Source organism: Mustela lutreola, chromosome 3 (genome assembly GCF_030435805.1).
Source record: "Mustela lutreola isolate mMusLut2 chromosome 3, mMusLut2.pri, whole genome shotgun sequence".
Taxonomy (NCBI): domain Eukaryota; kingdom Metazoa; phylum Chordata; class Mammalia; order Carnivora; family Mustelidae; genus Mustela; species Mustela lutreola.
The window spans coordinates 113,297,431-113,324,385 of record NC_081292.1 but is presented as its reverse complement, the minus strand read 5'-3'; the positions used below and the strand labels follow the sequence as shown (position 1 = coordinate 113,324,385).

General features: G+C 40.7%; 1 protein-coding gene and 1 pseudogene across 1 annotated transcript in view; one reads left to right on the top strand and one right to left on the bottom strand.

Moving 5' to 3' along the window:
- NCKAP5 (NCK associated protein 5) overlaps nucleotides 1–26,955 on the top strand; it is an 891,925-nt gene extending 864,970 nt beyond the window's left edge. Inside the window, exon 19 of the mRNA XM_059166690.1 lies at nucleotides 26,805–26,955. Within this exon, the coding sequence (XP_059022673.1) occupies nucleotides 26,805–26,821 (17 nt within the window). The 3' untranslated portion in view covers nucleotides 26,822–26,955. The remainder of the gene's footprint in view (nucleotides 1–26,804) is intronic.
- LOC131828267 (U4 spliceosomal RNA) lies at nucleotides 15,471–15,536 on the bottom strand (annotated as a pseudogene).

Here is a 26,955-nt window from a genome sequence, read left to right as displayed (position 1 = left end):
AGGAGAAGTAGTCTAGAAGGTGGGAAACTAGAGAAATGTAGCAGGATTGTCAACCTGAAGCTAGTAATTGTGAATTAAATGAGACCAATGAGTAGGATTTTGTATTTATCTAGTTGCTTATCCAGCAGCACTAATGAAATAGGCAGAAGGTTGGCCTTAATAAAGTTGGGTTTTTGTCAGGTGGTATTACAAAGAAAGGAGCAATAAAGTGGAGGGTGTTTGAAGGGAAGTGAATATAATAATGGCCCTTGGAGACTAAGTTGAATAAGAATGAAATGTAGACATAAAGGATATAAGAAACCACAAAAAATTAGTAGAATCAATGAGTGTTAGATTCCAATCAAAAGATTGTTGAGTTGAAGTATTCGAGGAAGTAAGCTGGTAAACAACAAAACTGGAAGAGTAGAAAATTTGAAATTGGGGTTCTGGAGGGGTTCAGTTGGTGTGGTGGAAGTGAGTGGAAGACAAGATCTGTAGAAAAGAGAGGACACCAAGGTGTTCAAAGGATCATCTGCATGGACATTGAAATCATCAAGATTTGTGAGTAGAGCTGTATTAGAGAGTCTGATAGTAAACCACATGTAAAGTTTTCAGTAAATTAGGAGAAATGACAAGGAAATCTATAGATAGATGATTATAACAAGGATGGGAAGTAGGTAGTAGTCAGATAATATGAAAATCAATTCTGGAGCAACAAGGAAGGAGAGGAAGATACCTATTCCATTACCATGTCAGTAATATAAAGGGGTGGCCACCACTTGAGAGGGCACGATGCGAAGCCATTTCCCCAGAGGTCAGATTTCTGTTAGAACTAGAAGATTATGTGAATATTCAGAAAAGAGGTTGAGATTACACAGTACATTTTTCTGTTAATTGACCTTGAAGTTCAAGAGCACCTGGACATAGGAGAGGTGGGAAATGGATTCTTAAAAGGAAGATGATAGTCTAGGGAATTGTGAATGACCCAAGAGCCTTAGGTTTCTTGTGGTTATAATAAAAACACACATATGGGGTTCAATGAGATTAATCACAAGAACCCAAAGAAAATGAGAGTGGCAAGACTGTAAATATTAGAATGTAGCCAAGAGGATGGGAAAGATCTTTCCAGAATAAATTCTATCAGTGATGATGTGGAGTTCAAGGGTTGTAGATTCATATTAGAAGGACTTTTCGCACTATGTCTCTCTTGACAGTGGTGGTACAGATGTAAGGGATGGTTCTGTTAGGAGTGTTCAGAGCTCCTAAAGGAGATGTAGAGACCAGAGAAAGGAAGGATAGTTTTATCGTTAATGTTGGAAAAGTTCTTCAAAAAGCAGGCATAGGCTGTATCTTGATGACACAGTACAGATTAGAGATGAATGAAAGGATTTAATTTGTTTTTTTTCTTCTGAGTGTTCAAAGAGGGAAAACACAGTTGACATGAAATGGGTCTGCCTAACACATCATTTGAAATAGAGACTAGCTTTAGGTTAGATCCCCAAACACAATGAGTCAATCAAGATGAAAGTCTCCTTCTCACTCAGTTACAGTCCAGAAATAGGAAGATGATTCCTGCTGGTGTTGTTCCATAAGGTCATCCAGATACTTCTGTTCCTTTTGTTACTTCACCAACTGCTCTAGGGTGTTATCCTCGTCCTCACAGCCAAAGCTGACTCCCCAGCATCTCATTCATATTCCAGTTCCCAGAGGGAGAAAGAGGAAATAGAGGACAAAGTTCTCTGTTTTATGGCTATGCCCTAGAAAAAACACATATCACTTCACTCAGGTACCATTAGTTAAAACGTAGTCATATGAGTACACCTAGATGCAAAGGCACTTATAAAATGTGCTCTACAGGTGGGAGAGATGGAACCCAATTAAACCTCAGAAGGTTAAAAGGAAAAATACATTATTACATATTGGGGGTCTTTGTCACAGTTGTGATTATGATAAATGAGGAATGACTTCAAATAATAATCACTATATATTTAACTAACAAATTAGAACTTAGACATCCAAATGAGTGCCATGGAATTAATTATACATTTATGTCAATAGTGCTGAATTTGTTCAAAATACTGTTAGAGATTCAAAGACTATGAACTTTAAAAAAAAAAAAAAAATATATATATATATATATATATAACTGGAAAGGACCAAGCACTTATTCCTTTGTATTTTGTTTATCTTAGTATTCTTAAAATCTATTACAATGGTTATGTAAAACAAGTGCTGAAAAAAATTTTATTGAGTGAATGAATGAATGAATGAATGACTCAATCAATTCAAGTCCATCCATTTCAATTGACTAAGAAGGAAAATCCAACCCATTGATTAATATGATGTCCCTATTCCCTTCAGGAGAGCATGTCTTCATCCACTGGAGGTGAATTTGGCTTTTAGAATCAGCACATCATCATTCAGAGGCAAATCTAGTGAATCCAGGCAATAATAGCATTTTTGGCCAAAACCAAAATATGACTATGAAGTAATGAATCTGATAGACTGATTCTGAAAAGAACCTTGGAAAAAAATTCCAAAATTAATTATTAGAATAAATTTTTATATGCCCAAGGGACTCTATTGAAAAGAACAGTGTTTGCTTGGATATATACAACTGAGTTTGTTAAGTATTTGAAAAATTTTCACGACTTCATGGGAAATCTAATAATAAACATGTGTTTTTTTGTCTTCAAATGGTAACAGACTCAGATTGTAAATCCTAGAAATCACTCTATAATTCATAGATTCCTACTCTGAGGTTCTTACACCTATAGTGACCCTGGAAGAAAGTAAAGGGGAGGCTTGGGCATCCCAGCTCAAAGTATTCTGGAGGAGAAAATGGGTTTGCTGGTGATGGTGGTAGGCAGAGATACAATGATGAAAAACAGAAAATATCAAAAACTAGAAATTGGTAAGTGTCCTACAAGTAGTGTGAACAGACTGCCATTCCCCCACATTGTGTGAGGAGGCTTGGGACTATTTGGAGTCCCAACTCTCAGGGGAAGACAACTGTATCTCTGGAGCTCTCTTGCCCCTCAAGGCTGACCTGTTTACAGCTTATTAGTCTTGTTTCTCCTACTTCTTTCCCCGAGGCCAACTAATCACCTAAAATGTCTCCCCATTGCTTGGGAGCCAGGGAGAAGAAGCTGGAGTTTCCTTTACTTTCTGGGTCCTTAGCATCCAAGAGTGGCACCAGGGAGCAGCTGTCATTCCTCATTGCCCATCATAAACTCAACCAAATTAACACTGGCTGGGAGGTCCTTGGAGGAAGCATTACCTCCACTTCATCTAAAGCCTGCTTGTATTTTATTTTTCCTATGGCACAGAAACACTGTTAATGACTACCCATCCTTGTGTGTGGAGGGGAGTAAATTTATTCTCCAAAATGGAAGGACACATTCTTTTATTCCCTGCAACTGTTAAAATCTATGCGGTTCACTTAATTGGAGAAGATTTGAGGCCATTTGTCAAAAAGTCTGAAAGATGTAGCCATTGTAAATCACACCACAGCACAATATAATCATCCCCATGTCATTTGTCATCATATATTCTTCATTCCTTTAACTTTCAAAATGGAAATTTAGGTTAGAGTCCAGGTTCGCTCTAGTCGCCCCTGGGAAAACGCAGCATTGTCTTCTAATCTCACCATTTTTATCCTTGGGATCAAAGAAAAAATGCTTTGAATAGTCAAATTATGTAGGAAACAAGCCATAAAAATAAGTGGCTTTTTTCTAAAGACAGTAACACTATTTGTATTTTATTTCCTGTGTCAGCTCCTTACGAGCTGAAACTGCCTCTAAACCCCTTTGCCCTGCACCTTGCACAATGTTGGGCATAACTTTAGGGACTTGCTAAGTGATTGTCCAACACTTAATATATAAGATCTAGCGCCTCCTATTCCTGAATTATGTAGCTCAGACAAAGGAAAGGGGCGCATGTGGCAGCAGCTAATGGAAGAGTTTGGTTTTGCAGTTCATTAACTATGAGATTTTAGCTAATAGCTGTCTTCTCTGGCCCTTAAGTTTTCTCATTTGAAAAAAGAAATTGGGAGATCAAAGGTTTACTCCCTCTCTGTCTCTCTCATTCTGTTCTCTCTCCCTCTCTTTCCCTCTCTTTCTCTGCCCTCTCTCTCTCTCGCTCTCTCTCTGTGTGAGTGTGTAAGTGTGTGTGTGTGTGTGTGTATGTGTATGTGTGTATATATAATGTATGTATAATGACTAATCTTTATGGCAGTGGGCATCAGAGTCCCATGGAGGTTTGCTAATACACAGAAGAACACACAGTTAATACACTCCCACATTTTCTGCTTCAGTGGGTCTGGAATAGGGCCCCAGAATTTGCATTTCTAACCAGTTCTCACATGCTCCTAATATTGCTGGTCTGAGGATCACAGCTTGAGAAATACTGCTTCCGGGCTACTCGGTATTTTTCCTCATCCTAAATATAAAAATGCTGAACCTTAGGAAAGTTCAGCGACTTGTCCAAAGTCACATAGCCATATTCATACCCAGTTCTGCCGAATATGGCTGCCTTTTGTGCTCTAAAGAGTTTTTTGAAGACTAAACGAGGGTGTAGAATTTTACAGTGCTGGATTTTTTTTTCATTTTTAAAAAGATAAATATAAATTTTAAAAGATGAAGACAAAGAATCAATTTGTTCTTTTTAAAGCAGGGAAGGACAGGCAGGTGTCTGTGTATTATTAGGTCCTAAAATGTGTGAACTCCCCAAAACCCATCAAGTTGGTTGACAAAACACTTCCATGCTCCTGAATTATGGTTGGAAGCTGTTTTGTCCTCTGGAATTGTACTGTCAGTCCATAAAGACATGGTCTGCATAACCCATTAGTACATTCTTAACAGAGAAAGGCTCAGAAGTAATGAGTGAGCTCCCACAATGTGAGGGTTGAAATATAGGCTAATAAAAGGCACAAAATGACAATTTACTCATGAAAGTTTGAAGCCACTGTTCATATTTTCCACATTTTAATAAGCAGGCAGAAAACCAAACCTACACAGCTATGATTAATCTGCTTTAAAGAAGGAAAAGTGAAAGTTTGATGGGAAGAAAAACGTTTTCCCTAACAACTAATTTGAAAACCAAAAAGGCTCTCCCTTTCTCCTGTTGGCTTGGAAACAGCTATTTCTCCATATTTCTTGAATTCTTTTACCTTCCCATAGGGTTTCAACTTATATTTAAATGAAAAGTCATTTCCCAGTTTTCTACAGTCTGGAAAATAGATCAACTATATTAAAATGAAAAATGTCATCATATGTACACTTAACTTTCTTCAAGATATGGGAAAAAAAAGATGGTACCTTAAGCTGACCTGTGGAAGCCTCTAGAAAGATGGCAAAGACTCAACAGAAAACAGTGATGCCATTTTTCTTTCTACTTTTGTTAGCGTTTTCTGAATTCTTGAGAATTTGTGAAGAAACCTACAAGTTTCAGAATAGGAAAATGATCTAATATGACATCCTGTCGGGGAGGTTAGTATTTTTAATAATATATAATGACAAAGATGATTTGGATAGTTTATGGTTTACAACCCTGCAACTTAAATGCACAAAATATCCAAAGCATATATAAAATTAAGTGGCACTTATCATGGTGCTTGGTCTATACCGACCTCTTACATACTTGGAACACATCTTTACAGGCAACTCAAGGACAGTTCCACCAGGGTGAGTCCTTCTTTAGGGACCATTATTAGAAGCATGAGGCCATGGGACCATCCACCATCCTGAGATCTATCTTAATCTCACCGTCTTTTCTTTATTCTTGCATGTCCCGCTTATAGATTGTTAATGCGCTCATTTAAGGAGTTGCCTACCCTCAGGCTGGGAGAATTCTTATTTAGTTTTGTTTTTCTCTCCTTCAATTCTGAGAGCCTCTAAAGTCCACATTTATGGCCAGTGAATATACAATTAAACTTTCTGATCCCAATAAAAAGACTATGAGTCTGGAATCAGACAGCCCTTTCTGTCCTTACTTAAACTCCTTAACTTTGCTGTATCTCAGTTTTCTTACCTTTGTAATGGGTACAAGAGACTCTACTTCCAAAAAGTTGTGGGCATTTAAAGGGGTTGTTGTGTATGCAGCCTCTATCACAGTACCTTGGACAGAGAAAGTATTTAATAGGTGTTAGTATAATCACTATCTGTACATGGGCCAATTAGCTTTTAATGAAAATAATAGCAATAACTGCTCACAAAAATTGGAACATCCCAGTGCTAATAAGCCTTTTGTAAGTGTAAGCTCCTGGTCATAAGGAAGACTAGACTCTATCAAATGGATCGACCAGGACAAATCTGTACTCACTACTGAAAACCAGAAGCCATGAAATCTTCTATTCTGTGAGGTCATGATGGCCTCATTTTAACATACAAATCCAGTACATTTTATTTGTTCATACTATGTCCATGTAAATAAATATTTATAATTTTAAAATAAATACATGCACCATCACATTTGTTGAAAACTGATTTCCATGAGTGTTTAATGTAACAAAGAAACAAATGAAACTGACTTATTAGCTTTGGGTTGGATGTGAAGCCACAATACTCACATGAAAGTTAACTGCTGGTATAGATGGCATGTGAAAATACATTTAATATTTGGTAGAAAAGGAAATTCAACAAAACGGGAAGAAAGGTATACATCTCTGAAATGAGGTGATTTTAAAGGTTTCAAGAGTTAAAACCAATGAAAAATAATAGATCATTAGGGAAGATATAAAATTGTATGGTGTGTCAAAGGTTAGGAGTCAAATGAGGGATATATAAAGGCACATGAGCTAAAGGTAATAGGAATGATAAAATGTAGCCTATATCCTGTTTCAAATACAGGCACAATTTTGTATTATAAAGCCCTATATCTCTATGGCTTCCTTTTGTTTGGATTCATTCCCACCTAATGTACCAAAGGTCATAATATGAAACCAGTAGAATTAAGACTGACACATTTCCTCTTGATAGAGGCAGTTCCATTGAAAACTTGTCATGACCTATCATTTATTTAGGGATTATGAGGTGCAAGGTGGGAGCTATGGCCAGGAATCAAGCAAAGAATAAAAGGAAGCCCCAGGATCAAAAGGTCACTCCTCTCTTAAAGACATGGTATGCTCTGACATTTATATCTTTCTAGATTGTTTTTCCCATCACTGAACCAGATATCTCTCAACACACCTTCCAGGGAAGAAATAATGTTCATTCTAAAGTTTTTGCTCTTTTCCAAGAAAAGTGGCAAATGGCCTTTTCCATTGTAAGAAGAGACTACTTCCTTCATTATAAGCATAGACATGATTGAAGTGGATCCAAAACTTTATTGAGGACCACGCTCAAGATGGGGAGAATGGCACCTGAGTTCATTTTTGACTCAAATTTTTGGACCAACCTAACTTTCATGACATAACAGGGCCTCAATGATTACCATTTTACTTGATTTACTCTTTTACTTGATTTAAAAAAAAAAAACCACTTTCAAAAGAGTTGCTCATACTCTGATCATTATGCCAGATGGTCCTACGGTTGGCATGAGTTTAAGTTAGACTACAACTCCCTCATTTGCTTATCATCCCTAAGTGAGTGAAGGAAGTTAAGTCCTTTATAGTCACAGCCTACCAGGTCTATTCTAGCATACTGCAGGGAGAAATTCCAGGTGGGAGTAGAATTCTGTACCTAGTTCCAGCATTTTCAGATTTTAAGAGAGAATTGAATTTAAATTTGTTTTGAAAGAAAAAGAACCTTGGAACTCTAGGGCTTTTGAGCCAAGTACACATTTGCAAGGAAATGTCGATTACAGTTTTTAGCACGCGTGGAGTGAGCCAACAGGGGAAGAAGGGTAACACACAACAGCCCAACTTAACATCAAAAGAAGCTTCCCACAAATATTGTGTTCCATCATCTCCTGATACACTAAATATAACTTCCTTGCTGATTATTTTCCTTTCAAATGAAGTATTTTTTCATATTTTACAAAATTAATGCAATCATAATTTCACAATTTCACATGGCGCAGTTAAACAAAAGGGTTTTTTTTAATCTTCAGCATCACATTTTTAAGTCCAATAAAGAAAAAACAATGACCATAAAAAGCTTGCTTTCCTCCTTCTCATCAGTTAACTAATAACTATGTATTTATAAAACCTGGAATGGAATTTTAATGCCCAAAGTGGCTTTTGTGGATGATAATAGGTGTTCTAGAGAGTATCTGTATTAGTCTCCTAAGGCTGCTGCAATGTAATGAAGCACCACAAACTTGGCGGGGGGGGGGGGGCTTAAAACAACAGAAATGCACTCTTTCACAATTCCAGAGGCTGGAAGTCTGAAATCAGGATGTCAGAAGAGCCATGTGGTGCTCTCCTAGCTTCTGGTGTTTGCCAACAGCCCTTAGGGTTCCTTCTCTTGCAGGTGCACAACACTCACTTGGTCTCTGTCGTCAATGGCTGCTTCCCCTCTATGTGTGTCTATATCTTCACGTGGCATTTCCCTCCGTGTGTGTGTCTCCCTGTATCTCCTCACATCTTCTTCCCTCTGAGTATTTCAGCCTCTGTAACTCTCCTCCTCTTTCTATAAGGACACTAGTTCTACTAGTCCTAGGACTCATCTTATTCCAGCCTGACCCCTCTTAACTTATATCTGAATTAGATCTGCAAAGACCATATTTCCAAATAAAGTCAAATTCACAGGGATCAGATGCTAGCCTATCTTTCAGAGGACACATCAACCCATGAGAATACTTAAGGCCCAAAAGCAGAAGATGATAAGCTAGAGTAATTACTAAGACTTTTGACGTCAGCTAAAACATATCAGCTTTGACCTACTGAGCTCATAGGATTTGTCAATATCGTATCCCATACATAAGAGTTCCTCCTAGCTGTAATTCCTGGCCAGAAGTAGTTGTTGTCAGGACAATAACCCTGGACAGCTCAGATTTTTTTTTCTATTTTATATAATTGAAACAGACAAACCAAAGAGCTTTTATTTACAAATTGTACTGTTCCCTTTCATGCGAATTTCGAAGGATCCCCGTGTCCTCTGCAAGTGCACTAAACATAGGTCCCGAGGAAAGTTGCCCAACAAGGACAGATGCAGGCTTATGAACATGGTAAAGAATAAAATCTGAGGACTTTGTGCCTGGCTACAGTCCATTCACTAACATAGCTTGTGTCCTAACTACCAAGCAATGCCCTGGTTTGCAGTAAGTTTCCATGCAGATGATTTAATTAGAAAGGTGTTTATATGTGTCTTCATGTTCTAAAGAATACAACTAATTATTCCTTTGTGTTACTTGTCTTTTCAAAGTCTGATATAGGCTTATCATTTATATTCATTGATTCAGGAATATTTATAAAGTTCATACTATTTAATAGGTAATGTTCTAGGCACTGAAAATAAAGCAAATTAAAAATACAAAAGGCAAAGTGCCTGCCTGTGTAGATCATGTTTTAAAGAGAAGACAGATAATAAAGAAACAAAATGTAATATAATGTCAAGTAGTGATTTATGTTATTAAAAAATGCAGCAGGATGACCAGATAGGAAATAAGAAGGGTATTGCTTCAGAGAGAATGATTGGATAAGTCTATCTGAAGAGGGGACATTTGAAGAGGGTTGAATGAAGTGAAACATTGAAATGTGACTCTTTGAAGGAGGAGCATATCAGCCGAGATTACAGTAAGTGCAAAGGCCCTGAGGTAGACGATGCTTAATGCACCCAGAGACCATTATGGCTGGAGCAGTGAGGAAAGGAAGGAAATTAGGGTGGACAAGAATCCAGGAGCTAGTTACATAGGACCCTGTAGGTATGGCAGTAACCTTAGGTTTCAGTCTCAGCAAAGGGAAACATGGGAGGATTTTTGAACAAGGGAGTGATGTGATCTGATTAACAGTTATTAAGGAATGTTGTGGCTGCTGTATGGACACTCAGCTACCAGGAGATGAGAATGGAAGTGCTTAGAACACTTAGAAACCCCTGTGGTTGTCCAGGCAGGACTTGATGGTACCTGCCTTCGCATGTTAGCAGAAAACAAATGGTGGAGAATGATTGGATTTAGACTGTATTTTAAAAGCAGAGCCAACAGGATTAGATGATTGTATTGGCCAGTGTCTAGCATGGAACCAGAGCCATTCTAAGTTTTTCTGTAGGCAGACTTTACCATAGGGAATTATTTCTTAAATAATGGAATAACTGAGCTCTCCAGGGGACAGTCAGGCAATCCAGAGATTAGTAGAAGCAAGAAGTGAAAGCCATTCCCCTAAGATGGAGGGACACTAGCAGAAGGTGTCCTTTAGCCCAGCAGCTAGGCCATTAGATGGGAACTAGAGCCATAGGCGGAAGGGCCTATGTGACAGGAGACAGAGCCTCAGAGAAACAGCTGCTGCCAGGAAACCCACAGGTCACAGAGAACGGAAGAAACTCCTTGTTTTCTACCCAGCCTCCTGCTATCCAGTCTTCTGCCACTGCTTGGCATTAGCTGAATCTCTCCAGAAGCCAGAGAAAGAAGGAGCCTGGAAGATGTAGTTCCCTAGGGTGCAGAGCCAAGCAAGGAAAAGGAGAGCAATGTATCTGAGAACAAACAGGCAATTTATCAGAAAACTGGTGGATGTGGGGTATGAGAGAAAGAGGGGAGTCAAACATAACTTCAAGTTTTCATATACTGGGACTCCTGGTTGGCTCAGTCTGTTAAGCATCTGACTCAAAAAAAGATTTTTATTTAAAAAAAAAAAAAAGATTTTTATTTATTTATTTTAGAGAGAGCACGCACAAGCCGGGGGGTAAGGTGCGGTGGGGAGCAGAGGGGCAGGGAGAGGGCCAGTGGGGAAGAATCTCAAGCAGACTCCATGCTGAGCAGGGAGCCCCATGGCGGGGCTCGACCTCACAACCCTGAGATCATGGCCTGAGCCGAAACCAAGAGTCAGCCACTTAACAGCCATGCAGGCACCCTGCTCCTCTGACTCCCTGAACTCTGAAGAGCAGAGGAAGTGTGAGCCAAGCACCTCGTCTATGCTACTACATAAAGGAAACTCTTGTTTTCTCAAAGATAATGGTAGCAGCCTCTCATAAATCCCCTGTGGAAGGAAAGAGCCAAGAATAAACCAAAGTTATGGAAACTAGGTACTCTCATTCCCTCTTCTATCCCCAGAATTTGAAGAGAACATCCCCTGTGTCTGTTCTGCCCGGTGGATTTTACATTCTAGTAGTGAGTCCCCAAGGTGCTGCATACCCGCTCTGTTCCTTTTGACCCTTTCATCGTTCTGTAGATGAATCCAGGCTGCTCCTCTCGTGGGGCCAGATCTTTGAGCCAATGGTCTATTATGAGGTTAATCTAGAGCGAATGGTTGTGTTCACTCAGATGTAGCATGGCTTCTCTCCCTAATTACAATTCTGTGCCCTTCCAATTATGTCCCTGGTGTTCTGGAGTCAACCCCTGCTGGTGACCAGCCCGTCAGCAGTTGAGGCTAATGCAGACATCTGGAATGTTCTGTACCTCAGGCAAGCTTTCCTTTTTTTTTTTAAGGAAATTCGGCCAAGTAGACTTTGCAAAGCAAAAGAAAGAGTTGTTTTTGTTTTTGTTTTTTAATAAGTCAAGTGTTCTTCCACCCAAGACAAGCCATGTTCTTCCTGTCTGTATACCACCTCCCCCACCCTGGGTGATCGCAGCTTTACCTCTCACATGCACACCCAGCAGGCTAAGGGCCATGGTCTGCATCTTCCTGTTTTTCTTCCCTGGGCTTTTGTGTGTTGTAAGACTTGCTTCATCCACCCAAAATGAGAATTTGGGAGGTTATCTGTAATACTCCATCGATGCCTCTGGTAATATAAACTCTTGATTTAACTAATCCAGATAGCAATTTATGTCATTATTACCACCAAATAAAAATCTTTTAATTTTTTTTGTTTTTTTTTAAATCTCCAGTGGAATAACAAGTTATTTTTATTATTCAAATGGGACTCACTTCCTGCTGTTTTCAATACGATTTTAATGAATATGTAAATTTTAAAATTAATTTACAGCATACATTGGGAGGCATGATTTTTGAAATGACAAAAATTTGATGGATTGTAAAATTATCTCCCTCAAAATCATCAGTCATAGTGAACAGAATGTACCAACCTCTTATAATTTTACAGCTTTTTCTTCCTCTTATCTTCTGTTAGGGACTCACTTAAAATTGATTATAAAACAGTGTATTTCTTAGGCCATAATTCATTCGCAGATTAATTAGGTTTTCAGTTAATATCCCATCATCGTATGGGATGGAAGCCAGTTGCGTTCCTAGCCCTTCAGGGTTGCAGGAGAGAAACCCTGATTGCTATTCCCAGCTGACTGAGGCTCCCTGTGCTAATCACTGATCACATTCAGACCACAGAAAGTGTAACATCCTTCACATTTCCATTTGAGCTGGCTCACAGCAAGAGATCTTTATTGGCCCTGACCAAGAGACCAAAATGCATTTAAACATTTTTGTGAGGAGTGACTTTTTCCCCCTTGCTTCAAATGATATTTCTGTAGCCATCCCCTGAAAGCATCAGAAGTGTGTGTGTATGCGTGCAAGCGAGCACGCATGTATATAGGTATCCATGCATAGCAGGCCTGGCGTGGACTTCAATATCTTTTTCCTAGCTATTTCCCAATAGGGGATAGACTTTGGAATAGCCTCTGAGTAATCCTTGCTACCACCCAACACCCAACAGAAATATTTAAGGGACAGTTTGCCAGGGACTTCTTGAACAGTGATTGAAGGAAAAGTATTTTTTTCCAGTCGCTTAAGAGAATTGTAGATACACAAGACAGAGAAACCGTATGCACTGACTCCAGCAAAGAGAAACACCAGCCCACTCAAATTTAACTCACTGGAACTGAGTTTTCGGAGTTGAGAAAGAGAGAATTATCCCCCACCCACACTGCTGTAGCCAACGCTAGTTCTGATGTGAGAAAAAATCACTATCCGTGACATTGGTCTGCTTATACCACATAGCATTTCGCTCTGCATGCCTGGGGACACAGCCCAGGCCAGGTGGCACCCAAGGCGACCCTAGGGTGCCACTCCATCCTGCACATAGGGAATGTGGTCACTCCAGGGCTCTCCAAAATCTCTGGTATCCTTTTTTTTTTTTTTTTTTTTTAAAGATTTTTAGTTAGTTACTTGACAGAGATCACAAGTAGTCATAGAGGCAGACAGAGAGAGGGGAAGAAGCAGGCTCCCTGCTGAGCAGAGAACCCGATGCGCAGGACTAGATCCCAGGACCCTGAGATCATGACCTGAGCCGAAGGCAGAGGCTTTAACCCGCTGAGCCACACAGGCGCCCCTCTGGTGTTCTTTAAGGATATCGGTATTCTTGAAATTCATCACAGTATTCTCAAAACTTCATTCTGAAGCAGTTCCCTCATTTTGTGTAGAATGAGGATTTTTTTTTTCCTGCCACATTTAACTACTTGGATATTTAAGAAGCCTCGCTGACATACTCAGTCTTCCCATTCCTAGATGATATAATCCTCACTTATTTCATGTCTTTTCATCTATAACCTTGAGGTCCTTTGTGGCGCTGGTTATTTCAAGGAGCTTGGCTTGTGGCAATAGAAAGTCTCCTTGAAAACTGTATGTTAATTAAATTTTTTCGAAAGTCAAAATCTATTTTCCTGTTTACTTACTAAGGAAGTTATTGTCTCCACTTTCTAAATAAAGGAAATCTAAGTGTCTTCTGGGTGATTAGACCATCAACTACCCCTCGGGAAATAAATGAATGTTTCTTACCAGACAGTACAGCATCTTAGCCTTGGGGCTCAATCTCTTTCAAAGGCAATAAAGTGCATTAGGTAAAAGATGAGAAAACGTTATAGAAAAGAAAGATGACCAGTAAATAAGAAATACAATTAGCATCCTCCCTTTATTCCACTAACATTTCTGGACCTCCTATGTCCAGGCGTGTTCTGGGCACAATGAAAATATAAAGAGGGTCATAGCTTCCACAGGAGACTGAGCCACGACCACCAGTATACACAACCAAGGCTTAACAATGCCACGATAACGTCTGCACAGGGAATAAAGGGAGAAAGAAAGGGACAGCGGTCAAGGCTCTGGCCAGAAAAGAATTCGTAGGATATTTTCCTCCGTCGAAGTTTCCAAAGATGAGTGGGCCTTGGCTGGCATGAAAGTGGGGAGGACGATCTGGAGAAAGAGAGATATGTGAGCCAGAACCCAGAGATACTAACTGCCTGGGCCCAAAATTCAGCCGGTTGCCATCCTCAGCTGGCCAGCTAAATAACACGCTTGATACTTATCTGCATGCTTACTGGCTTGTTGTCAAGGTGCTGCTGAGCGGCTTCAATTTGATCTTTAAAGCCCTGGATCATTTGTGTCCTGATTACTTTTGAGATTGCTTTTTTACCCTTGCCCCTATATTGCCACTGGATACTGCCTGGTTGAGCACATTGATTCCTGAGCTTGCCTGGGAATAGAGAACTTTCTCTCCTCCCTATTCTCTGTCCCCTTTCCAGAGGGAACCCTATATCTTTGAAATGTCTTTCTATTTCATCACTGGCTTTTCATTTTGACATGGAAAAAACATAAAGTACTAGATCTGCCATATTTCTAGATATCGACCTAAATCCTATACATTAAAAACAAAAACAAAAACTAAAAACTGATGGAAAGAAGTGGTAGGCCAGGCAGTGATAGGTGAAATGTAAGCCTGGGGAAATTCAAAGGCTCTTCATTGTGAAACTGTGCTTTCTTTTTTTTTTTTTAAAGATTTATTTATTTATGGGGGGGGGGGTGGGGACAGAAGGAGAGAGAGAGAGAATCCTAAGCAGACTCCGTGCTGAGTGTGGAGCCTGACAAGGGGCTCAATCTCATGACCCTGAGATCACAACCTGAGCAGAGACCAAGAGTCAGATGCTTAACCCACTGCATCACCCAGGTGTCCCCTTAACTATTCCTTACCCTACGTGTGAATAAGTTCAGAAGCTCCTATTGAAGAAAGGCCCCATTTCATTAAAACATACTGGTTTCTTGTACTCCGCAGTCTGGAAAAATATCCTCAGTGTGTGGTTTGCTAATGATGGGTCAGAAGGCAAGAGACATGGCCTTCCCTGTCCATCCCAGCCAAGGAAAGAGCAGAAAAATCCATTAAGATTTAGAATAAAAGCATCCTCCACTTATCCTACTTTTTTATGTGGTGACACACCAGGCAGCGGCCCATGTGTTGGGTGTGAATTGACAGATACCAGAAAAAGCTCTGTCACTGGCTATTCCTAATGCTTGAAGAGTGGCTTGTGAAACTTTTGTTTCTGTTTGTGTTTTGTGTGCTTGTTTTAGAAGGGAAGGGCAAGGAACATAGAAGCATTGTGAGGCATTTTGTGTCTGTTTAAAATGCACTTGCCCCAGGATGGACGGCCTAGGTAATCATTACCATTCTGCCAATAAGTGCAGGGAACCCCCATCCCTTTCAGATCACTAAGCTGCTGATAGGTTCTAATATGGGCGAATCAATTAGCAATAATCGCGCCTCGGATAAACCTCATTGGCTACGATACTGCCACTGCACAAAGCTAATATATGGGGGAATCGCACATTGATTACAAACGGGTTCTGTTTAACCTGCACATTTGTTTTAAATAAGCACTGGGAGATTTCATATATGAATTCCAGATTTCCATTTCTCTTGAGAAATCACAGGTTTCAGCAACAGGGCCCACATGCCCCCCAGGGTGAAACTCAGCCCCCGCTCGGGCAGGAGGAACAGTGATGAGAGCCGGAAACGTGCCGCTGGCCTCCTGGGTGTGAAGCCCGCTCTGCTTAGCTCCTCACAGCCTCCTCGGGCAAGACACTTAGCTCTCCTGTGCCTCCTTTTCTTCACATGACAAACAATGGGACAAATGACCCCTGCCTTATAGGGTTCTTCTTTATACAGAGTTCTCCAATCTTTAGGGCAGTAACCAGTGCTACATAGATGTTCGTTAAATAAGTCAGTGGGGCGGGTGCTCTGGAGTTCACCACAGTCCCCACCACCCACCCACACCATCCGTGCTTTTGTTCTTATTTCGGGTCCTCTCCTTTGAATTTTCTCCCCCTGGTCCAGAAGCACCAGGCCATCCCTCAGCCATCTATGGAGAAAGGGAGGAATGTCAGCAGAGATAGGAAGGGGACTCAGAGGCGTAGGGGACCTGCTCCTGCAGTTAAGGTCTGGGTCTTCAGCTGTCCACAGAGACTTAAGTACAAGAGCCACAGAAGGGTGGGCAGATGGTCTTCGCCCCCGAGCATCTGGCCTGTACTCCCATGCATCCCCAAAGCGTTCAAATCGTAAGAAAGTTGCCATTTCAACTGCGGCTCTCTACCTGGGTTGTAAGACCTTGCTTCCACGGAGAACAAAAGAAAGGCTCCTTTCACCCTTCGAATATCTGCTGCTTGGTGGGAAGATGGGAATTCATTATGATCACTCTTAGCTCCTGGACCTACCAAGTCTGAACCACATTTTTCAGTGTCGTTGGAGGGAGGCATTAACTAGCTCTTCCTTTCCTTTAGGTAACTCTCTCTCAAGTCAAGAGGCTTAAAATGTGCTCTGCCTGTCACCAGCGAATCATTTGATTCTGGTGTTACTGGGCGAAGAGCTTAGGTGGCTCCCCCAAGGTCCCTCCAAGGACGCTGCTGGGCCCGCTGAATGGGGCCGCCAGTCACACAGAAATACATGTGCTGTTCCGTTTCCCTTGGAGCTGCTGCCCTTCCTGGGATGAACATATTGAGGCTTTCACAAACATCTTCCCTCCATGCAATTTTTTCCTTGAGGCAGGAAAAAGAGACCCTCTCATTATTTATCTTGAAAGTTTGATAGGCCTCCTTTGAGAAGGTCATTGTCTGCAACAGCAAAATAATCGTGGGTTTCTGGACAAGCTGGAAAAAGAAAAATGATTCATTATTTCAAGAATTATTTTGCCTTCAGTCCCCAAAATGGATGAAGTCTTCTAACAATATGTAAGAGAGAGCAAGGCTTAACTTACTGTATGAAAGGTTACACTTTAAAGGGAAAAGAGGTTCAAACATTACATTTTTAGTGCTGCCATGCTCTAACAAGGGTCCAGGCTGTCTGTCCGTTAGTCCCGTGGTCTTCTGGATGTTATTGTACTATTCCCTGTGCAGAGGAGCCTGCCTGTCCTCCTGCCCTTCTCATCCATTTGGGCTAATGAGACTGGATGACTTTTTATGGGTTCTGTTCCAGCAGCACCTCCTCCCACTGGTCCCTTTTAGATTGTTGGAACCGGTAGCATATTTGTCCAAACGGGCTCAACTCACATGTTCTTGCCGTGTCACAAAATCATGCATCTTCACAGCACAAAATATGTTGCTGATGTGGTTGGAGGTGAAGGTGGCCACCTGACAGCTATGCACTATAGATTGTCTGGTGAACAGACCAAAAAGTAGTTTATGATACAACCTAATGCCACCGCGACCGGTACCGATTATGGCGGGCTATTTTTAACAATAAAGTTTGTCTGGCGTTAGTGCCAGCCAGATACCCCACGTGAGGCAGCTTGGCTGAGAAACACACTGAACTTGAAGGTAAAGACTGGAAGGGCCACAGGGTCAGTATGACCTTGACTGCTCCTAAGCCAAATAAGTCAGGGAAACGATGTGAAGACCTGGGGAACTCTTCCACCTAACAGAAAGGTTTTAAATAATATCTTAAGAAAATCAAAAGCAAACATCCCCTGGCCCTTCTTTACAGATTAGATCTGAGATGAAAGACCCTGAGTCACACAATTAACTATTGATTTTGTCGATCCCCATTTCATTCCCGTAGCGATCGAGTTGTGTTTATACAGCTGCGTGGGGCAAACATGCTTCATTCGGAGCAAGACACCTTACATTTTCACATGACCTTAAAAATTAAATTGTTCTGTGCATGTGAGACAAGAAAAAAGTTTATTTTTTATTGTAGGGGATAACTGAATTAAACCTCATACATAGCATTGAGCCAGCCTGGGTGGTTTATGAGGAGAATACCTTTTATAATGCAGGAGTCAGTTTGCCAACTGAATATATTACAGAGGTGGCAGAGAGAGAACAACAACAACAAAAAAAAATTGCATGCTGCCTGGTACTAGAATTTTGTACTAAGTCCCCTGTAATTTAATCTCCCTACAGTTTAATTTCATGATTTGATATACCCAGTAATATTGGTGGGTTTATTGCCTACACAGTCAGCCTTGTTGCTGCCCCTAAGAATGTCATCACTGTCATGTTTACACTGTCACTCACGTCGACACCCCCCCCACACACCCATCTTAAGGAGGTAAGAATCGGAATTTGGGCACGTTGTCTTCCACCAGACTCAGATGAGGTGAGGCAGCACTCGCTGGCTGAAGGAAGCATTTAAGAAAAGGACAGAGCCAATGTCTGTGCCATCTATCATGGGCCTGCTCTTTTGAATAACATTTCATCCACTGAGAAGTTTTATTGTCTTGGCTATTCCTCCTGGATTTCCAGGAAGTGAGGGCATCTGCTGCCTCACTCCACTGCTGGCCACGCCCAGCGGGGGGTGCAGAATAAAGGGGAGGACGCAGAGCAGAGAGCTGCCCAACCAGGATGCCATAGGATGTGAGTGCACGTGTCTCTGCTCTTGACACAGGTAGGAAATTGCTTTGGCCAAAGTAGACAATCGTCAGACATCCATTCATGCCTTTTTTACCCTGGTTCTGGATGCTAACCAGGCATCTGAGAGGCCAGGCCACTGCTGGTATGTCTGTGGGTTGTGCTAGCACAAGTCACGTGAAAGTCTGAACTAGTCTTATTTTATATGTGTCTTTGTCATGGAAAAACAGACATGACAGGAAACTTGGTCAAGTCTCTGAGCTCCAGAGGAAATGATGTAGTAAAAGCAGATCTAACAGAGACCACCTTTATTGATATGCCATGAATATTATATCTCCAAGAGATATAATACATGGTGTCGAGAATCTGAGAAAGAAAGCAGGATAAAATCTCATCTGTGGCTTCAAGAAGTGTGTGATCTAATTGAGAAGTGAGACATTGATATGAATACAGCCTATATTATAAAGTACTCATAAGTTCAGAATCAAACAGACAGTTTGGCTGTTTAGGCCAGGAATTCATAGAGAAAAAGATCCTGTGGGTGAGTTATTATAGAAACAAAATGAGCAGCTCTGAATAACTAAAAAAAGGGGGGGGGCACAAGTTCTAAAAATTGGTCATTATTGCAACAACGTGGAATTAGAGAAAAGAGAAGAAATTCTCATTTAAGCATGTTGAATTTAGGAGATAACTAGGCCCAGAGAGGTTAAGAAAGGTGAATGGAAATAGTAATTAGTTAACCTATGAGAAACACTTGCCCAAATGCTGTTACAGATGAAAAATGGAAAAAGACCAAAAGAAGTTAAGCAAGTCAAGGGCATTAATTCAAAAACAGAATTGGGGCAAAAGGCATATCCACAACTTTGCGATTGACAAGATACATGTGTTCTAAGTGTCATTATTAGAATCAAAGAGCAGGCTAGATAGATTATTTCAACTCATTTCTCAAGGATTCATCTCCTAAAACATCTGAAGCTTTGTTCTATATTATCATATAGCTATCATATTAATGAATTTTTAAGATGTGTATTTCATGTGAGCAGTAGTTTCTGTCTCCTATACCACTCTATTCCTGGTGTCTAGAATACTATCTAGAACATAGTAGATGCTCATTAATATCTGTTGAATAAATAGGTAAATATATAAATGATATGGCAAGAGCAGCATTATCTCTGTTTAAATACTCATTAACATCTGCATACAGAGTTGAAGCAATGAGTTCACAGTCATACTGTGGCAGAGCAAGGGACAGAATCCAGAATGAAAGCAGATTTCCACTGGCATTCTCTCAGCTAGGACATCCTTCCATCCTAGAACCCTCCCTCCCCGCTGCTTACCGGGTAACAAGGGATAAGAACATCTTTACAATTGTCACAATAAACTAGAACTGAACACAGAATGGAAAGCTCAGTATTCCTAAATATTTGGAATAATTCCCACCAAGGAGTCTTCTCTCTAGAACAAGGATCAATCAATGGGTGCTGATTCTGAGTTGCCCTGACTTCAAGACTATGTCACATATCCTTGGGGAATAACTAAACTACATCCAGAGCAAAGGCTGACCTGTCCTAAAGCTGAAACATGGATGGCATTAGGAGATGAATAGTTCAAACATAGAGTGAACACTCTAACATCCACGGATATCTGTGTTCCTGGACGAACCTTACCTAGCAGTCCCATTGGACTCTACTGGCTGTTGTAAAGTGCCTAATAGATTGGATGCCATAGCATAGTGTGACTCTCAAATGATCTACCAAATTCCATTAGAAGTAATTTCCGGTTGCCTCTTTATAGGTTAATGAATAACATGAAAAGTTTCTCCAAGGCTTTGGCACTCACAGCGTGCATCATAATAAAAACTTAGCATTTACAGACACACTTTGATGATGACCAGCATTATGATGGTGTTGGAGATCTTTCTTTGGAAGGAGAACTTCCACGGGAGGAAAAAGTTGTATAACCTTTTTACAGACATCTGATCCTACAAATAAGTGTCTTTTTGTTCTTGTAAGAGGAGCCCTACATCTATCACTCCAGAATGAAAACAGCCGTATGGCCCCGGAATACACAGATGGTCGTTTCATACTGTATTTTCCTCAGTCGTTTCATACTGTATTTTCATACTCACAGGCTCCCTATTGCTGGACACACATTGACATCTAAACCAGACATGGCCCAGCTTGCTGGATGGATAGGGATCAGACTTAAGACATGAAATGCTGGAAGAGTTCATCAAAGAAAAAAAGTCTAGTCAATCTTTTAAGTGAAGTGAGAAGCATATATATTTCTTTCTAGTCATAATAGTGCCTATAAATTAAAGGCAGAAAAGGCTTGATGCTTCCATTCTCATCAGCAGGAATCATTAACCCTGACAGTAAAACAAGCAGATTTAGAAGTTCCCAACCCAGCACCTGCTCAATTCTCATTCTTGAATAAAAACTTTAGTTAATTTTTTTAGTTAATTTTTAGTTATTGTGCTAGAAGAAGAAAAAGGAATCTAAGAACACAGATAAGCATGTTCCATTTAGCTAAAGCTAATTACACAGGCCAGTACCAATGAGCTGGCTTATTTTCCTGATGCTAGGTGGCTTTAAACAGTGCAGATTCTACTTTTGGAGAAATTGAACAATATTGATCTCATCTGATGTAATACTGAAGGTGACCAACCTACATTTTAAATTAGATTTGTAGATTCACCTACAACCTGGAAAACAAAAATGCAAAAATATCTTTTCGGATGGGCATTTCAAGTGATGGCGCTCATGTTGGAGTTTGCAGAACTCAGAGACGTGAGTTCTTTGAGTTCTTTGCATGTTCCTATAACAGTATTATCCAGACTTACTCATTACATGCCTTTCCTCTTCCCAAATGCCTTCATCTGCCATGAGCTACATTTGTGGCGGTTTTTCGTGATCCTTTTTTCTCTTCCCACTGACATAGGCATGTCCCACATCTTCCCTCATTTTCTATATATGGGAGCATTTCCAATCTTTGCGATAAAATGATTTCTCTTTCCTACTGCCTTTTGGATCTAGTTTTTAAATGTCCTTTGGGCCACTGTTTATCTCTGAGACGAGTTCTTTTCCTTTCTACAAGGTGTTATTTTCTAGCTCCCGTTTCCTTCCTTATGGACCTCACTTCATGCCTTTTTTTTTTTTCCTTCCAAAAAGTAAGCTCACTTTTTTCCCTGATGGGTTCAGGGGTTCCAGCGAAGGTCACTAAAAGTCATTGATCCTGATAAAAGACAGCAATATAGTTAATAATATAGTCATAAAAACACATCTCAGCTGAAAATTACTCTTTCACCTAATAAAACCAGTTTGCCCTGGAGATACTGAAGAATCTTCGGAAACCCAGTAAGGAAACAGAGAGTGCCCTCAAGTGCTGAATCACATCTCCCGACCAGTGGTTGGAGGGAGAGAGTAGTTCTCTATTACCAGTCCGTCACATTAATTTTTCAGGAGGGCAACTGAAGAGTAATGTATCCAGTTGAGGTAATAAAAGGAACTGAGCACTGGGAGAAAGTAATTATCTGGGTTGGAATTTGACCTGGTTAGCAGGGTTAATACCACAACTCTCGAGAAAAGTCTGGAGGGTCTCTGTTTCACCAAAGGTCATTCTATCTATTTTTATGTCTCACTCAGAAAGTAGCTCCGCCAGGAGTACAGTAAGAGGTGGCATTAAAGGGGAGATTAGTGACTCTGAGGAAAGAGAAATGACTTCAGCGGCATCTTTTCCCTTGAGATTGGCCCTCCCCCAGCAAATATCACTTAACGTAGACTTTGCAAAGTGCACAGACCTTCAACTAAGGAGCCCAGGATTAAAATATCTCTTCCCCATTCTCACAGCAAGAGCATAACACAAAACTCTGCCCTGAATTCATCCTTCCAGTGCCCAGGAGTAGCTCATCAGGGAAGACATGAGGGAAATCATACTTTCAACTTGAACCCAACATCCAGGACTAACCAAACTGTCTCCTCTTTTAGATTTATCTGCATCCACCTGGCAGCTCCTCTGTCTTTCACATGGACTGAATCACCTCTCTCCTGTTTCTTTGCCCATGAAGACTTTTCTCTGCACAACTCCACTTACTGTCATCTATGAGGTTTTTTGTGTCTTTCATAAACTTGATCCCCTCCCCCCAAGAACTACCTCCTGCATCTTTTTGGCCTTAGAGCACTTATGACTATCTAGTTAAAATCTGCATCATCATACATAATGAAAAAGGTTGGGGGGTGAGGAGGGGGCATGGTGAAGACACTTCTTCCCAATTTCAGGTGCTTCTTTGCAGGTGGAGGGAACTTCCTAGGGTAACACTCCTAGCATCTCTGGCATCCCCTCCATTCACTTCTCCTCCGAAGAAGCAGTGGTAGCTGCTTTAATTAGCAAGTCTAGGAGGAGAAGCACATTTCTGTCTTATTCCTTTATGCAAGAGGCTTTATGGGAAGATACTTGCCCCCAGCCCCAATAGTTACCAGGACTATTTCTAGGATGAGTACTAGGAAACTCACTTATTTGCAGTGAGAAACCTCATCCTCCAATGTAAGCTTCCTAATTAATAAAGCCCATATTTTATTCTCCCACTAGCCTTTTTCTTTTATCTTAGTCTTCAGTTTGTTCAGCACTAAGATGGGGAGGAGAGCTATTTACTGTGCCAATAAGAGATGCACAGAAGACAGCCAATTAAGAATATTTTAGAGTCACGGAGCTTGATAGAGCAGGAAGATACTAAGGACTGATCCGTCAAGTCTCCACTGAGAATCCCCTGGTGACTGAGCGAGGGGCGAGGCCCCTAGGGAGAAAGCTGGTGGGGGAAGGAGGAGGAAGAGGAGGAGGTCAGGCAGGACATAAATGGATGAAATATCTTCTCTACCTCAGAAGTTCAAAAAATGTATACAAAGACTGCCATTTGACATAAAGAGGGGGGTTTAGGGCTGTTGTTTTTGGTTTTTTCTTAATATAAGCAAATTAGTTAAACATCAGAGGACCTGAAACACGAGCAAGTATTGTTCTAGATGGGTGGCCTCCTCTTCAAAATCCAAAGCTCTGGACCCACGTTTCTGCATGGCGACAATTAGCTGCTCCTGTCCCTAGAACGGACACATGATCTTGAGCTGACCCCAGTCCTCACCACTTCCCATCGTTCCCCAACACTGAGGCTAAATGCCTGGTGGCTGGATTGGCCCTCTTGCACTGATCTAGTTCTTAGAGTCAAGAAATATCTCTGTACCCACCTTTCTTTAAAAACCGTGAAAATAAAAGCAAGAGTAAGAAGGCCATGTGAGTTTTCTTACGGGGCCATTCCTTCCTTTTCGTCACCTCTGTAGGCCTTTGTTATAATCGACTGAGGAAACGAAGCAACAAGCATGAAACATGTGGAAAACATGGTGCACTATTTATGTCTGACACAGTGGGTCTTTCAGTGGTAAATAACTCCTTCCTCATCTCTACCTCAATACACTGAATTATACTTATCATCTGTCTGTGGGCCCTCCCAGGTCACAGGTTCTTCCAGACTAGGTGATTGTCAAATTTTCACATGTATCAGAGTCACCTGGGGAGCTTGTTAAACACATTTGCTGGGCTTCAGCATTTCTTTCTTTTTATTTATTTATTTATTTATTTATTTATTTATTTGACAGACAGAGATCACAAGCAGGCAGAGAGAGAGGGGGAAGCACGCTCTCTGCTGAGCGGAGAGCCCGATTCGGGGTTCAATCTCAAGACCCCGAGATCATGACCTGAGCTTTAACCCACTGAGCCACCCAGGCACCCCAAGGGCCTCAGCATTTCTGATGGAGTAAGTCCAGGCAAGGCTCAAGAATTTGCATTCCTAACAAGCTCCCCCATGATGCTAGTGCTTCTGGCCTGGAGGACAGTTTCAGAAACACTGTCCGGAATAAGAATCCTGCCTCACTCTTATTTATTTATTGTACTATTTATTGAGCGTCTACTAGTGTGTGTTGGGCCTCAAGGTGTTCTATTTCGACTACTTGCAACAATCCTGAAATAGTTGTGTCTTATCGCCGTTTTACACCTGAGGAAGGGAGCTCAAGGGCGCTCACACAGCCAGTTAAAGGGCAAAGCTCGGTTGTTTCTGCCTCCAGAGCCTCAACTTCTCCCTTGGCCACACCTGGCAATTTGAGGCTGCTGTCTATCCCCAACACCAACGCCTTCCCCCTGCATCATGTTCGCTTCTCTAGTAAGTGTTTATGGAATGAATTTGAGATCCATTTGTGACCAGAAATGGGCAACGAAAATGCTCATGCTTCTTGAATAAAGAAAAAGGGAAGAGAGATTCAGGCGAGGAGAAAATTACCGTTAACGTCCTTTATTTACCGGCATTTGGTACATCAAAACATTTCCGGCTCCCCGTGTATTTTTAATATTGTACTATGTATAACTCTTTATTTAAAATACCTGGGAGCAGTGCCTGGGTGGTACTGTTGGTTGATGTCAGACGCTTGGTTTCGGCTCAGGTTGTGATCTCAGGGTGGTGAGATCCAGCCCTGAGTCAGGCTCCACAACTAGCGTGAAGCGTGCTGGAGATACACTTTCCCTCTCCCTGCCTCTGCTTCTCAGGTTTGCTCTCTCTCTCTCTCAAATAAATAAATGAATTTTTTTTTTTTTTAGGTCTAAAAATTGGCATGGTATGAAAAAGGGCTTTTGCATGGTGTTAGTCTTAATTATGGAGCCACTTTTCTGGAAGCACTTAGAGATCTGTTCCTTAGCTTGTGTCTGGTTTCAAGGCAGCCATTTGAGATTGAAAATGAACTCTGTAAGGAATGCTCCTCTAAGTTAATGGTAGAATGAAATAAGCATCACTCCAAGGATGATTTTTAAATATTCCTATAGAATTGTGCCATTTCCATAAAGGAAAGAGAAACTGTGTCTTAGTCTGCTCTTGGGACACCAAAGCCATCCACTGCCATATCTTTTTCTTTTCTCTTTCTATTAAATATTTAGCATATGAGAATCAGAGGCTTTGACTACGTGTGTTGTTCCCTGGATCAAAACACAGTTTCTTCATTTTATCTTTGTGCATCCAGCATAACAATGTGGGGGATGGGTTGGGGAAGAGAATTGCATTTGCCTGAGCCTGGGACAATAGCAATAGAGATGGTCTGCCAAGTTATTTAAATGGAATATTTGGGTGGCAAAATGAAAAAAAAAAATCTTGTCTTTTATTACATAAGAGCACGGTTTAGCAGGAACAAGAGCATGGAAGGCAGTCAGCCTGGAATTCAAATCCTGTTCACTTGCTGATCCCGTTACTTGCTGAGTAACCTTGGGCAAATAACTCTGTCACTCTGAGCCGTGTTTTTGTCTTTAAAATGAGGATACAACTTGCAAGTCCGCTGTGAAAATGCTTCTAGAGAAAATATATTTAGTGAGTTTTACATGATGGATGCTTAATAAATGGTAGCTATTATTATATCTAAGCTCCTGTCCCTACTTCTTCCTGGTGTTTGGATAGACTTTTTGCCCAAAAGAGGAAAAGAAGAAAAGAAAAGCATTGGTTTATAGAATTTACCTACAATAATTGAATAATTGAGTATGACCACCATGTTCTAGAAAGTCCTAGAGACATCTGGTAATTGGTCTGGCTGGAACCTCCTGGAGGGGAGAGGTTACTAATGGGCAGAAGTGTTACTATGTTTTCTTAGGCCCTTGGGCTTCTTGGAATCTACACCCACAGACCTGGAGATCAGGTCTGCAAATATCTTAGGACTTGTAAAGGGACAAAACAGATGACGGTGCTTCTGACAAGTCTAACAGGTACTGAAACTTCATGGCAACTTAAGGGATTGTATACCTTTTTTTCCCTATATAGTCCCAACTTCTGGCTGAAATTCAGTCCCTATCCATATTTAGAAACAAGACAACCAATAATACTTAGTAAGAAAAGAGAGGAGTTTGAAACTTTGATGAAGACATATAAGGCACTTTACCTGAACAAATTTCAAGCAGATCCATTTAAAATGAAATTAAGTGGCACTTTACCAGTTTGCAAATCGGGACCTATTTATCTCAGTAAAATGATTACAGTCTTGATTTATCCCTAAAATTGGCTTTATTATTACCTTTAATTATACAAGAAGGTTGTTAAAGACTTGTAGGTTCTCTCTATCCCTTTAAATTGCACGTTATGCAGACAATAATTGAATATTGGATAGAATAACTTGATTTTCCCAAGAAATATGTCTCTAATATTTTCGTCTTTTTATTGCAGAAATTGAAACAAGTTGAAGAAACAAAAGAAGATCCTGAGAATAGATTATCTAAAATTTCCCTGGAGTCATTCAATAAATATAACTGCAAAACTATGATTTTGTTAGAAAAAGAGAAGAACTCTCTGAACAAGGTTGAAGGACAAAAGGAAG